The sequence below is a fragment of the Octopus sinensis genome, linkage group LG5 (genome assembly GCF_006345805.1).
Source record: "Octopus sinensis linkage group LG5, ASM634580v1, whole genome shotgun sequence".
NCBI classification, from domain to species: domain Eukaryota; kingdom Metazoa; phylum Mollusca; class Cephalopoda; order Octopoda; family Octopodidae; genus Octopus; species Octopus sinensis.
Genome location: NC_043001.1, coordinates 73658013 through 73671478, shown reverse-complemented (window position 1 = coordinate 73671478; position 13466 = coordinate 73658013). Strand labels below are relative to the sequence as shown.

The 13466-nt window shown below is 35.8% G+C and overlaps 1 protein-coding gene across 4 annotated transcripts in view; it reads left to right on the top strand.

Annotated features, from left to right (window-relative positions):
• Positions 1 to 13466, top strand: part of LOC115211948 (glucose-6-phosphate exchanger SLC37A2-like) — an 87393-nt gene that overhangs the window by 20186 nt on the left and 53741 nt on the right. For 3 of the 4 annotated variants that reach the window (XM_029780711.2, XM_036502753.1, XM_036502752.1), the window contains exons 3-4: positions 3464 to 3512; positions 13363 to 13441. In XM_029780711.2, coding sequence (XP_029636571.2) covers positions 3464 to 3512; positions 13363 to 13441 — 128 coding nt within the window. The remainder of the gene's footprint in view (positions 1 to 3463; positions 3513 to 13362; positions 13442 to 13466) is intronic. The other variant, XM_036502754.1, reaches the window with a different exon arrangement.

Sequence of the window (13466 nt, the reverse complement as noted above, 5' to 3'; positions counted from 1 at the left end):
TGTCACACCTTCATCCTCATCCTCCTCATCTTCATCATAATCAAGGAGGTTGGCATTAGGAAGAGCATAAGCCATAGAGACCATCCCAAAGTTGATAGTAGAGTTCAGCATAGTCCTCTGGTTTGCCAGCTCCTCTCAGACCATCCAACCCATGCTAGCATGGCTAACAGACATTAAATAAATGATGACGATAAACGACCAAACTCACAACATTCCCCCTGAACAAAACACCAGTGCATTGCAGGGTTATTCATTTACAGCTGATTGGACTGGAGCAGTGTGAAATGAAGTGTTTTGCTTAAGAACACGACACACCACCCAGTTCAGAAATTGAAACCATAATCTTGCAATTGAGTGTGCAACACCCTAACCACTAGGCCATGCAATTTCACTGCCACTGCTTCCAACAATTTCAAATGCTCGACATTCCTTTTATACATTTGACATTCTTCACTCACAGCATAATTTCTCCAGGATAATGATACTATAGTATTTTAATCATCATCATACATTCGTTAATGAAGTCATACCTCACAGTGTGTAACTGATAACCTGTCACACAGTAACCTTTATTCTGTAACTGTTTGTATGACATTGTCTCAGATGTCATCACCTTAGATAATTACCTACATTCTTAAATATAGCCTTATCTTACTGCCTCACTGATCAGAAAACAGAATAACCTTCATTTTCCAGTACATACAAATATACATTAACGTTTCAATCATCATTATATACACAACATAGCACACTGTCTTAATGCTCAACACACACACACAAACACATAGAATTTTTTACATTTTCAACACTGTTTCTTTTAACTTACTGCCTTAATAATCACCATACTCACAATAACAATCATTTCTTTAATTTAGTTTTATCGTATCATTATAATATGTGAGCACATGGCTCAGAGGTTAGAGCATCAGACTTACAATCATGAGGTAGTGAGTTCAATTCCTGAACCAGTCTGAGTGTTGTGTTCTTAAGCAAGACACTTTATTTCACGTTGCTCCAGTTGACTCAGCTGTAGAAATGAGTTGTAATGTCACTAGTGCCAAGTTACATCAGCCTTTGCCTTTCCTTTGGATAACATCAGTGACATGGAGAGGGGAGGCTGGTATGCCTGGGCAACTGCTGGTCTTCCATAAAAAACCTTGCCCAGACTTGTACCTTGGAGAGGAATTTTCTAGGTGCAATCCCATGGTCAGTCATGACTGAAGGGGGTCTTTACCCTTTTACCCTGTCACATCATTATCATTATTGTCATCATCATCTCATGTTTGCTTTTCCAAGTTAACATGGGTCGGACAAATCATCACAGTTTTAATCAGTTCCTTTGTACAGTTGTGGACCTTCGAAATGGTTCTGGGTCACACTGCTCACACATTATATTTTTGGCATGGTTCTATGGTTTAGTGCCATTTCCTAATACCAACCACTTCACACTGTACGGGATTCCTTTTATTGTAGCACCAGCACTCAACAGGTTTGGTAGATCTAATACCTGCCTTGTTACACAGGTGGTGGAATGAGAGAAGTTACATGATAAAATTTTATGTCACTGTTTTATGATTCTTACATACCCAATACACACCTTGCTGTCTTAATGATCCTTCCATACACAGTAACCTACATTATCCAATAGGATCACATTTTGCTGTTTTAATGCTTCTTCCATATTCAATAAACTACATTCTCCAATAAGTCATGCCCCACAGTCAAATGTCATTTTTCTATGATCCTTACATACACAATACACAATTTCAAATGTCACTGTTTTATGATCCTTACAAGCTCAATAACCTACATTCCCCGATACATTCATACCTCACTTATGTGGTGGTAACATAAGTCATTGACATAAATCACATAGTACACTGTCTGATGAAGTTGCATGATTGTGAACTGTGAACAAAAGAGATGCATTAGAAAGGAAATTACTGAGGCATAAAAATTGACAGACGATATTATGAATGTAACAGAAAAAGTAAAGAGATGTGATGTAGTCTCTCTGTGTGTGTGTGTGTGTGTGTGTGTGTGTGTGTGCAAGGATGAGGTACCACTAATGCTGTCTTCCTACCTAATCAGATAATTTCAGAAGAACTTACCTAGGAGTATGCCGCTTTGCTTTTCATTTGTTGGTCCAGAAAAGGCTTTTGGCAAAGTCCCATACTCAGTAGTTGGGTGATTGCTAAAGAAACCAGGGCTAGTTGAATGGCATGTTCCAGCCGAGCAAGTCATGTACAGGTGTGAATTAACAAGATCAGTGTGAAATCTAGCTTGCAGGTTGCTGTCTACCAGTTCTTACCCACTCCCTATGTTTCCAGTCCATAACATGAGACTTTCACCCTTTTGTAACCATATTTCTCTTGAAATACGCTGTCTTAGCTTCCTTTAATTTTGAAAATAATGAAAAATTTATCAAAATAACTTTGCCATTATGGAACTTAACATGAAATTTTGATGAAAGAATTTAACTTAGATCACTTAAAAACACGAAGTGTGTATCATAGAACTAGATGCAGTCTTGGACAGGTTGGTATCAAAAGTGTTTAGACCAATGGTCTAGGAATTCCTGTATGTTGATGACCTAGTTCTCACAACTGAAATTATTGAGGATTTGAGAGGAAATGCCAAGCCTGGAAGCAAAATCACCTCAAAGTAAACCTATCATAGATTCTACTGCCATTATGGAAGGGACTATGTTCCATTGCAGAAAAGGAATTGGTAGAAAATCCATATGGTAACCCAATAAATGTAGTTATTGGTCAATTAAGTAGCCACTACTGGCTAAGTAATTACTGTCCTTGAGTGTTTAAGAGTTAACATCACCATCAATGTTGTTGTAAAGTCCACTTGTCCATACTTGCATGGACCTGACAGATTATTGAGGCACATTTTGTATACTGGGATGCCTTTCTTGTCACTAACCCCCATCAGTGTCCAAGTAAGGTAATGTTTTTCCATGGACAGAAAAGATTTTGCAAAATATTGGGAATGTTTAACACAGTTTGTATGACAGTGGCATTTATTTACAACTATTATACAATGTCAAGATGAGAAGACACAATCATACATACATGTGATGGGCTTTTTTCAGTTTCCATCTACATAATCCACTCACAAGGCTCTGGTTGGTCTGAGGTATAGTAGAAGACACTTGTTCAAGGTGCCATGCATTGGGACTGAACCTAAAACCATGTGGTTGGGAAGCTAACTCCTCAACCACACAGCCACACCTGTACCTGTAGTGATTGCAATAACTTTTATTTACTTTATTTTTTGTTTGGGATAATTTAAAGTTTTTTGGGGAGGATAAGGGTAAACTCTTATTCTGTCTGATTGAAGATGTTTGACAAAGGAACACAAATCAAAACATAGAAAACACTATCAGTTATTGTATTAGTTCATATTCTATAATCCAAATATTACAACTGAAAATATATAATTTAATTTGCAGAACGTTCTCCATCACAATTCATCAAATTCATCAGGCTGGGCTCCATTTGGTAAGTTTTTCAATTAATGTAACTGTTATCAAAAGAAAAAAATCAGAAAATTTTATTTTAATCCCTCAACCTCATTAGTCTACATGGATTGCAAATGTTTTATAGGTTGTCCTTTTCTCTTTGAACAGATTCTAAAATTGTCTTATATCTCAGTTTTTGTATGTAAAAATGGGTTAAGGCAGAAAATTGGTTTAAGGCAGTGGATTGGCTTAAGGCAATGAATCAGCTTAACTCTTCAAGATTTCAATGATAGCATTATTTATTTCTAGAATGGCATTGTAAGGTAGGTGTGATAGGCCATATCTGACCAGTTTAGCATAAAACAGGTAGAATATTTGGGCCAAACATGGCTAGTGTAAATGTTAACTTAACACTAGTTGATTGATTTCAGGCACTGAATCTGCTTAAGGCAGCAAATTGCTTTAATTGGCTTAAGGCAGTCTGTTGGTATGAAACAACTGATCAGCTAATTGGTTTAAGGCAACAAGCTGGCTCGAGGCAGCAAACTAGCTTGAGATGGTTAACTGGTCAAGTCATTAAAGCATCAGATTGAATGCCTCACAGTAATTTAAAACTCCTCTGAGTTCAAATCTTATCAAGGTCAACTTTGCCTCTCATCCTTTTGGAGTGACTAAAAATGTACCAACCTTGGATGGTGGATTGGCGAAACAGTAAGAAGTTTGACTTTCATATCTTGTGTATCTGTCTTAATGATAGCGGTGTCATATGAAATTGTCACCCATAATTATGACCCTAGTATCGATCTATTGCATTTCAATCTATTTTAGATTTAGGGTTAGTTAGGGTTAGGGGTGGGGGAAGGGTATCTTTTTTTATTCACAAATGTAAATAAACCCAATGTGTTTCTTAAATGAGGGACATATTCATACGGCACAGAATGTTTTCACCTCAATAGACGGTCATTGATTGGTTGAAATTGCCGAAATGCAAGAAATTAAAGACCAAGTATCTTACAAACTATAGAATTTTCTCAATAAAGCCAAGAGAAAAAGATGTTTTATAAACACATTCTACCAGTATACGAAGTTTAAATTTTTTTAGTTACCTAGAAATTATGTTAAAAACTGCCGTTGAAACCGAAAAGATCCAAGAGACCAATAAAGTAACAGACTTAAAAACAAGTACTAGAGTTGATTTGATTGACTAAACCCTTCAAGACAGTGCCCCAGCATGACCACAGTCCAATGACTGAAACAGGTAAAAGATAGATGATTAATAACATAATATTCATATACATATATATAATTCTGTAGGTTTTTTTTTTTGAGTGATTATAGACACAGACTGGCTGTGTGGTAAGAAGTTTGCTTCCTAGTCACATGGCTCCAGGTTCAATCTCACAGTGTGGCTTCTTGGGCAAATGTCTTCCATTATAACCTCGGGCCAACCAAAGCCTTGTGAGTGACAGAAACTGTAAAAAACTTGAAGCCTGTCATATAATTTGTGTGTGTATATGTATGTGTGTCTTTGCATCTGTGTTTATCCCTACCACTGCCTGACAACTGGTGTTGGTGTGTTTACATCCTCCATAACTTTGTGGTTCAACTAAAGAGACCAATAGAATAAGTAACAGGCTTAGAAAAAAAAGTCCTGGGGTTGATTTGTTCAACTAGAATTCTTTCACTTTTGAGACATAATACCTAACCAGTACCACTTATATTGTTTTAATCCAAATGAAAAAAAAAATTACACTGACACTCATGGGGTCTGATACTATTACCTTGTAAAATTTGCATGCTGCAGTCTGATGACTCAAACAAGGAAAAGAAAAGAGAAATCATTATTAAGATGAAGAATTGGAAAAAATGGTATCTTTTTTTAATACTTAAACTGATGCAAATTTTGTAGCCTCTGCTACAGATGCTCACTGAATGCAGCATGTACTGTCATGTTCCCAGGAAAATATTGACTATAGTAATATCGACAAAAGTCAAACTTTCTGTTCATAGAACAGCCTTGTACGCTCTGTATGCATGTATGAGAAATGTGAAACAAACACATTCTGATCTCAGTCACTGGTAGTGACAGTACAATGTTAACAATGAAGGGTTTATATCTGAGCAGTCACTGGTGACATTTAATTCCATGGGCCATGTACAGCCTAAGGGTTACATTTCTGTGGTCCCTAGTTTAGAGGTCATCAGAGAGATGGGGAATTTATGAGACAACAAAAACTAGATAGTGATCAGTTAGATAGCCATTACTGGCTAATTAATTGCTGATTGCATGTTTTAATGGTTAACAACTCTGAGAGAGAGAGATTAATGGGGCATCACTGCAGCATTTAAAATCTGGACAGAACAATTTGTTACAACAGAAATTGATTTAATAACAAAAGAACTGAAGATCATAACAACGATTGATGTAGATAGGAATGGTTCATGGAGATAGTAATAATTAAGTAAGGTGGTGATAACTGATGATGATAGTGATGATTAATGGAGGCAGTGATGACTAAGTAAGACAGTAATAACAGTTGGTGATGGTAGGTATGACTCATGGAGACAGTGATGAGTGAGGAAGATATAAGGATGACTAATGATGGTAGTACTGATTGATCAAAGTAGTGATAACTGAGGAAGTTGGCAATGATAAAGGTTGATAATGATGACTGATGGAGACTAATGATTTATGAAGACATTGATAATACAGGAAGGTAGCAATAAGTGATGACTAAGGAAGTTAGTGTTGGCTGATGATAATTAAAACTGATGACTATTGAAGGTAGCAGAGACTGGGGAAAGTAGTGGAGATTAAGGAAAGTACTAATGACTGAGGATAGATTGTGATAACTGAAAAAGATAGTGATGGTTGCAAAGGGTAGTAGTGATCGACTAAGATAGCGATGATTAATGAAGATAGTGATGACTAGAGAAAGTTCACTGTTGCATTATTCCATCTTCTTGAAAGAGTGTTTTTTTCCTCTGTGTGCATGTATAGGCATGCATGCACTGACTACACATGAAATCTAATTGAATCGTTGACTTCAAGAACAAAAAATATTTTAAAATCTTCATATGGAAATAAAAGGGAATTGTTGATGGTAGGGCTTGAAGTAAAGAGAACATTAACTAATTAAGAAGAGTTATATAACTTCTAAGAGAGCAGTTTTGGCTGGTAGATTTAACCTATCACATGGTCTAGCACCACCACTTGGCACCATGGGTACCTTTTGTGGAGCCCTCTTTGCTATAAGCATTCAGTTCAGGTCTTTGGTTTGAGGATAACTACCTTCCTTCCTCTCACTAGTACAAAAGGTTCTTTGTTACATGACTGTGTGGTTAAAAAACCTGCTTTGCAGCTATGTGGTTTCAGGTTCAGTCCTGCCTCATGGCACCTTCACCAAATATCTTCTATTACAGCCCCAAGTCAACCATTACTTTATGAGTGAATTTGATAGGTAGAAAACATATTCAGTGTGTGTATGTGTATCTGCACCTGTGTTTGTTTTCTCTCCACACTGCTTGAAAACCAGTGGTGTTGGTTTATTTATGTCCCCATAAATCAGTATTCAGCCTAAGAGACTGATAGAATAAGTACCAGACTTAAAAACAAGTACTGAAGTTGATCCAGCATGGCCAAAGTCCAATGACTGAAACAAGTAGTAAAAGATTAAACACAGATTTTTACTTTTACTTGTTTCAGCCAGAGACTGAGGCCATGCTGGAGTATCACTATTTGTGTGATTGTTAGTTTGTTTCACTTCGCTTCCATGGCCCTTTTTTTGTGTTCAGTTAAGGTGAATTAACATGATTAATTAAAACATAGTCACTTGAATTATGATGGTAGACAGATCAATACAAATGTGTTTATAAAATTTGTGTTGCTAATGTGAAGCAGTCAGCTGGTAAGTTAAGTTTTAGTTATAATCTTTTAAATCTCTGTTGAAAGAATGAAAGGAATTGAGAAGACTAACTTAGAAGAGAACCATTCAGTTTATCGATTTTTTTTGTGTTACTGTTCAGCAGTTTCCTTGATAATAAACTACAACTTTGTACTTAGAAGGGAGTACTTTTTCCCAACGAAAATTTTCTGATACCAATATTTAATTTATCTATATTAGTATGTAAAAATAAATCACACGTCAGTCTAAAAATAATTTTGTCCTAAAAGTAAGCTTAATAAATTACAAGAAATATTATCTTATACTAGAAGAATCTAGTTTTTATGTGTGTGTGTATGCACACACACACGCACAGAAGACTGGTATTTTGGTAATTTTTATTCCCCCATTACATGTTTCATTACTTTACAGGATTTACAGAGGTATACAAGTTGAAAAACCTATAGGGCATCTCCTATTAGTAATTCTTCAGACTGAGAATTAAAATAATAGGTATGGCTGTGTGGTAAGAAACTTGCTTCCTAACCACATGGTTCTGGGTTCAGTCCCACTGAATGAGTCCTTGGGCAAGTGTCTTCTACTATAGCCTTGAGAGTGGATTTAGTAGACAAAAACTGGAAGAAGCCTGTTGTGTGTGTATGCGTGTGTGTTTGTATGCATGTGTGTGTGTGTGTGTCTTTGTGCCTGTGTTTGTCCCCAACCACCATTTGACAACATCCCTGCAACTTAGTGCAGATCATCAAAAGAGACTGATAGAATAAGTACCAGGCTTTAAAAAAATATGTGCTGCCAGTCAGTTCATTCAACTAATAATTCTTCAAGGTGGTGTCCCAGCATGGCCACTGTCTAATGACTGAGACAAATAAAAGATAAAAGATATGATATGAGATTGATAAAATTTATAAACTTAAGCAAACTTTTAGTTTTTCCCTTTCCTGACGTGTAAAAGAATTTGTTGATCAGATGACAAGGCATACCTGTGCAGTTAAGAAGCTCATTTCACTATAATGTGGTTCAAGTTCAATCTCACTGTATGGTATCTTGGCCAAGTATTTTATCTTCAACTATAGCCCTGGGCTAACTAAAGTCTTCTGGGTGGCGACAATGGTGGTAATGGTAATGGTAATGGTAGTGGTATAAAAATATTAATATGATGCCATCTGTAATGTTATTTTTAAAATTAAACTTCAAACATTTTGAGCAGAATTATATCTAGTGATATGTTTTTGAACAATCAAAATAATCAATTGCTCCTGTTTTAAGCATAATAAAATGTATTTATTAAGAATCAATTTTCTATTGAAAAAATGTATGCAATTCATTTTTAATACTTGCCAGCTTTTTGAATAATAGTTATTTCTTTTTCTCTCTCTCTCTCTCTCTCTCTCTCTCTCTCTCTCTCTCTCTCCATGTGTTTGTGTGTGTTTGTACGTACACACAAACATAAATACATTCACATATTTTTAGCAGAACCTTTCTACAGGGCCACCTGAATTTCAGGAAATAACAGCCAAATCTTCCTATTATTACATCTGCCATCTTAAGAAAAGGAAGAACACCTTGGATAATGTATTCCTATACATATAACGTTTGGAAGGGAAAAAATACATATAGAACATTCTTGGCTGGAACAGCTTTGATTCATAGATCTGATCAGTCAAGTCTGACCTTGGACTAAACAGAATGGTCATAGCTGGAACAGGTTTGATCATAGGTTTGTTCAGCCAGAGCTGACCTTAGACTAAATAATATGATCATGCTAGAACACCTTTAATCATGGTTCTCTTGGATCAGAGTGGACCCTGGAGCTAAACAGCATCAATGTGGTCATTGCCTAAACAACTTCATTCACAAATCTAATGTAACGTTAAATAACAACAATAAAGAATCTGACCATGTTGTTGGACATCAAATTGAATATAAACTGTGGTAATAAAATTAGATCCACCTTTAAAAAAAAAAAGACTAAGGGTCATCATAGGTGTATGGTTAAGATGTAGAATCCTTGGCAACATAGAAAGGAGTTGAAATATTGTTTTTGTGAGGCAAAACTTTGATTTGGTCTGCATGACACCAGAAGTATCCAACTACACAATTTTAAAAAATAAATAAATAAATAATAGCTTCTGATTTAGCCACAAGACCAGAAATGTCAATTACATTGACACCAGGGCTGAACTGATACTTATTTCATCAACCCCAAAAGAATGAGAAGCAGAGTCGACATCAGCAGAATTTGAATAGTAATAACTAGCACTATGACCCAGTATTGCCAGGTCTAATGCTAGTGCTTGTTGTTCATTGCCGGGCCACTGTAAAAATTTCTCACTAAATCAAGAGCTAAGTTTCTTATCACATTTCAGCCCAGGCCAGTTTTGTTGTTTATGAGTTAGTTGGACCTTTTTATGAGAGTAATTAATATTCATTGGACTTCGGCAGTGCCCATATGCCCATAACTTATGGGCATAAGGGATCAGTTTATCGATTTTTTTAATGGCTTTCTGGGGTGACTGGGGAAATGAAAAAATCTTCACGACCACCCTCCGACAGTTTTGAAAGCCCATAGAAATTGAGAGGCTTTTACGTGAAAAACTGTGGATTTGTATAGAGGACACACAGATACACAGACATTTTGCTGTTTATAGATATAGAGATAATAATAATGATGATGATGATGCACTTATTGTATACAGTACACAGATATGCTACAACTTGTTGGAAAAGGTAAAAAGAGAGGACAGAAAGTAGCAATAAGTAAAGAAAGACAGCAATGAAAGCCAAAATTACATGCGCAGTACACAATAAAACAAAAAGACAGAAAAGTGAACAGTTAAAGAGTCATAAAGAGGAAAGAGTTGCACAGACATGTCAGGAATGGTGTTGGTGTACTTCAGAAAGCATGGAATTTTTGAAGGATGCAGTGTCCTGACAGCTAACAACTGGCTTGGATAGTTTGTTCTATGCTTCAAGAATTTCAAGTATAAAATAATGTTTTTCAAAAGTAACAGTATAATAAATCTATGGCTGTGTACTAAATTTGCTTCCTGACCACATGATTCCAGGTTCAGTCCCACTGCACTGCATCTTGGGCAAGTATCTATTATAGCCATGGGTTGACCAAAGCCTTGTAAGTAGATTTGGTAGTCAGAAATTGAAAAAAGCCTGTTGTGTATGTATATATACAGTATCTCATAGAAGTATGTACACCCCAAAAAATTTCAGTAAAGTTACCATTTCTCTGATAATATCGAAGGAAATCAAACGAAATTTATACTGAATAAAATATATTATACATGCAAACATTATACAAATTTGGAACACAAAACAATAAACATTTTCAAAGATAAGATTGAAATATTAATTTTCAAACAATACAAAAATATGTACACCCTAAAGGAAATTTGCTACAGTCAATCTTTTACCCACCTTTTTTTTTTACTAAATTAAGATATTGCTGATAATTTCAATTCTAAGGAATTATCTGTCCTGGCATTTTTGCACTAGTCATTGCTATTGCATCTGCAGGAATTCTGATTTGTGTACCATGGTAAAAAAATCTTCTTCATTGTGATTAAAATGGCATCAAAAGGAAAAGAATTGTCTGAAGATTTGAAGAAATTTATTTTTAATTTGCACAAGAATGGTTTAGAATACAAGTTAATTAGCTAACAAATACATATTAGCATAAACACAGTTACCAAAATAATTCAGAAGTACAAAGCTACTGGATGACTAAGCAATAAACATCGTCCTGGTCATCGTTCTATTTTAACTGCACATGATATTCGCCACATCCAATGTTGTATGATGGACAACATTGAACCGCTTCATATATGTATATATATATATATATATATATATATATATATATATACTAGCAGTATCGCCCGGCGTTGCTCGGGTTTGTAAGGGAAATAATTATATAAGCATTTTTAGATATGTAAAGTATAATAGCCATCTCAATATGGCTAACCACAAAGGGGGAGGGGTGTTACTGTAGCTTTTTACGTTCTGAGATTTAATAATAAATTTTAGAGAGTTACTTCCCTTATATATGTCAAAAATGGATTAAAAATGGGAAAAATTGATGGTAAATTTTTTTTTAAATCGTAGACTCATCATAGACACGCGCTAATACCCAGACGGTCTCGATATGAATCACGACTATAAGATACCCGGTTTTGGTTAAACTGCACCGCAAAATGTGGGAGTAGTTAGGAATCTAAATCGTAGGAGACAGACACACAACCTCACTTTTATATATAAAGATTTCCTCTATTTACATAATATTGAGGTCTCTTTCTTTCTTTTGTTATCTTACTGTTTTTACCAATATACATAAATATATATATAGTTACAGAGATGTACTTGCATAGCAAGTGACTTGATCTGAGATCGTGTGCTGGAACGAAAACAGTTGCAACGTTGAAGGTGTTTATAAGCCATTTAAGAAACACACAAAAACCGTTAGATTCACTTCAACATTTAAATTAAATTTGTCAAAATATTTTCGTCGCTTTGAGACCGCGACCTGTTAGCACGATATTTTTGTCAGTGAACAGGTCGCGGTCTCAAAGCGACGAAAATATTTTGGCAAATTAAATTTAAATGTTGAAGTGAATGTAACGGTTTTTGTGTGTTTCTTAAATGGCTTACAAACACCTTCCACGCTGCAATATATATATACACACGTATATATATATGTATGTATGTATGTATGTATGTATATGTGTATGCATGTATGTGTGTGTGTGTGTGTGCGTGTCTGTGCTTGTGATTGTCCTCCACCACTGCTTGACAACGAATGTTGGTTTGTTTACATCCCTGTCACCTAGTGGTTTGACAAAGGAAACAGATAGAATAAGTACAATGCTTACAAAAATAAAACTGGAGTTGATTCATTAAACTACAATTCTTCAAGGCATTGCCCCAGCATGGCCACAGAGCAATGGCTGGAAAAAGAAGAAGAATAAAAGAATTGAGGGGGACCTCTACATGGTAGCTAGACCTGGTAGAAATAGCAGCAAAATTTCCCCCAAATCACACCTTACTGTCTTATCTATGTATATATGTATGTATGAGCCTATGAGGGAGACCCCTACATGGCAGCTAGACATGGTAGAAATAGCAGCCAAATCTCCCTCAAATCACACCTTACTGTCTTATCTTTCTGCTACTTGGATATAGGTGTTATATTCGTCTAAAAAAACCTTACTGTCACACGCTCACGCACACACACACACACGCTCACGCACACACACACACACGCACCGTCACACACACACACACTCACACACACGCACGTTAGCTTACAATTTTATTTATATATTTGCGTGTGTATGTGTGGAAAGAGGAAGTGGGAGGCAGAGTGAAAGAATCACTCACTACAGTAAGTGAATTAGTTTCATTTTATTCGTTGCCCACTGTGTGTGTGCGTTTGCGTGTGGTGTAAACCAGACTAAGAAAAGCATTTGACACACACACCAGAATGTGAGTTTTCTGTAAATTTTGCTTAATTGGAGTTTAAGTTTTAAAAACTGGACCTGGCATGACGCGATGCATTGTACTGTTAAAAATGCCAGGTAAATTGTAATTGAAGAAATCCTATATTGTAGATTTGTATAACTCCCAAAGGGAGGCAGATAAAATCTGCCTTTTATAATACGAGATATACGATAGGCTTTTTTCAGTTTCTGTGTACCAAATTCACTCAATGCTTTGGTCAGCCCAAGATTATACTAGAAGATGCTTGCCCAAAGTGCTACATATTGGAACTGAACTTAGAAGCATGTTGTTGGGGAACAAGCTTCTTACCACACAGCCATGCTTGTGCCTATGCATATTAATACTATGAGAAAGGATTGTGTGAGTGTTGGTAATCAATAGTAAAATGTTAATGTTACAATATAAATAATTCTGGAGTCAAGTTCTTTGACTCAATATTCATCTTTTGTTATTAAGAATTATACTTTGATCTTTCAACAGATGAACCCGATTATAAAACACTGCTGGGAAGTTTGGATTATGCTTTTCTCTTCACTTATGCCGTTGGAATGTTTCTTAGGTATAATAATGACATTTTTGTTTTG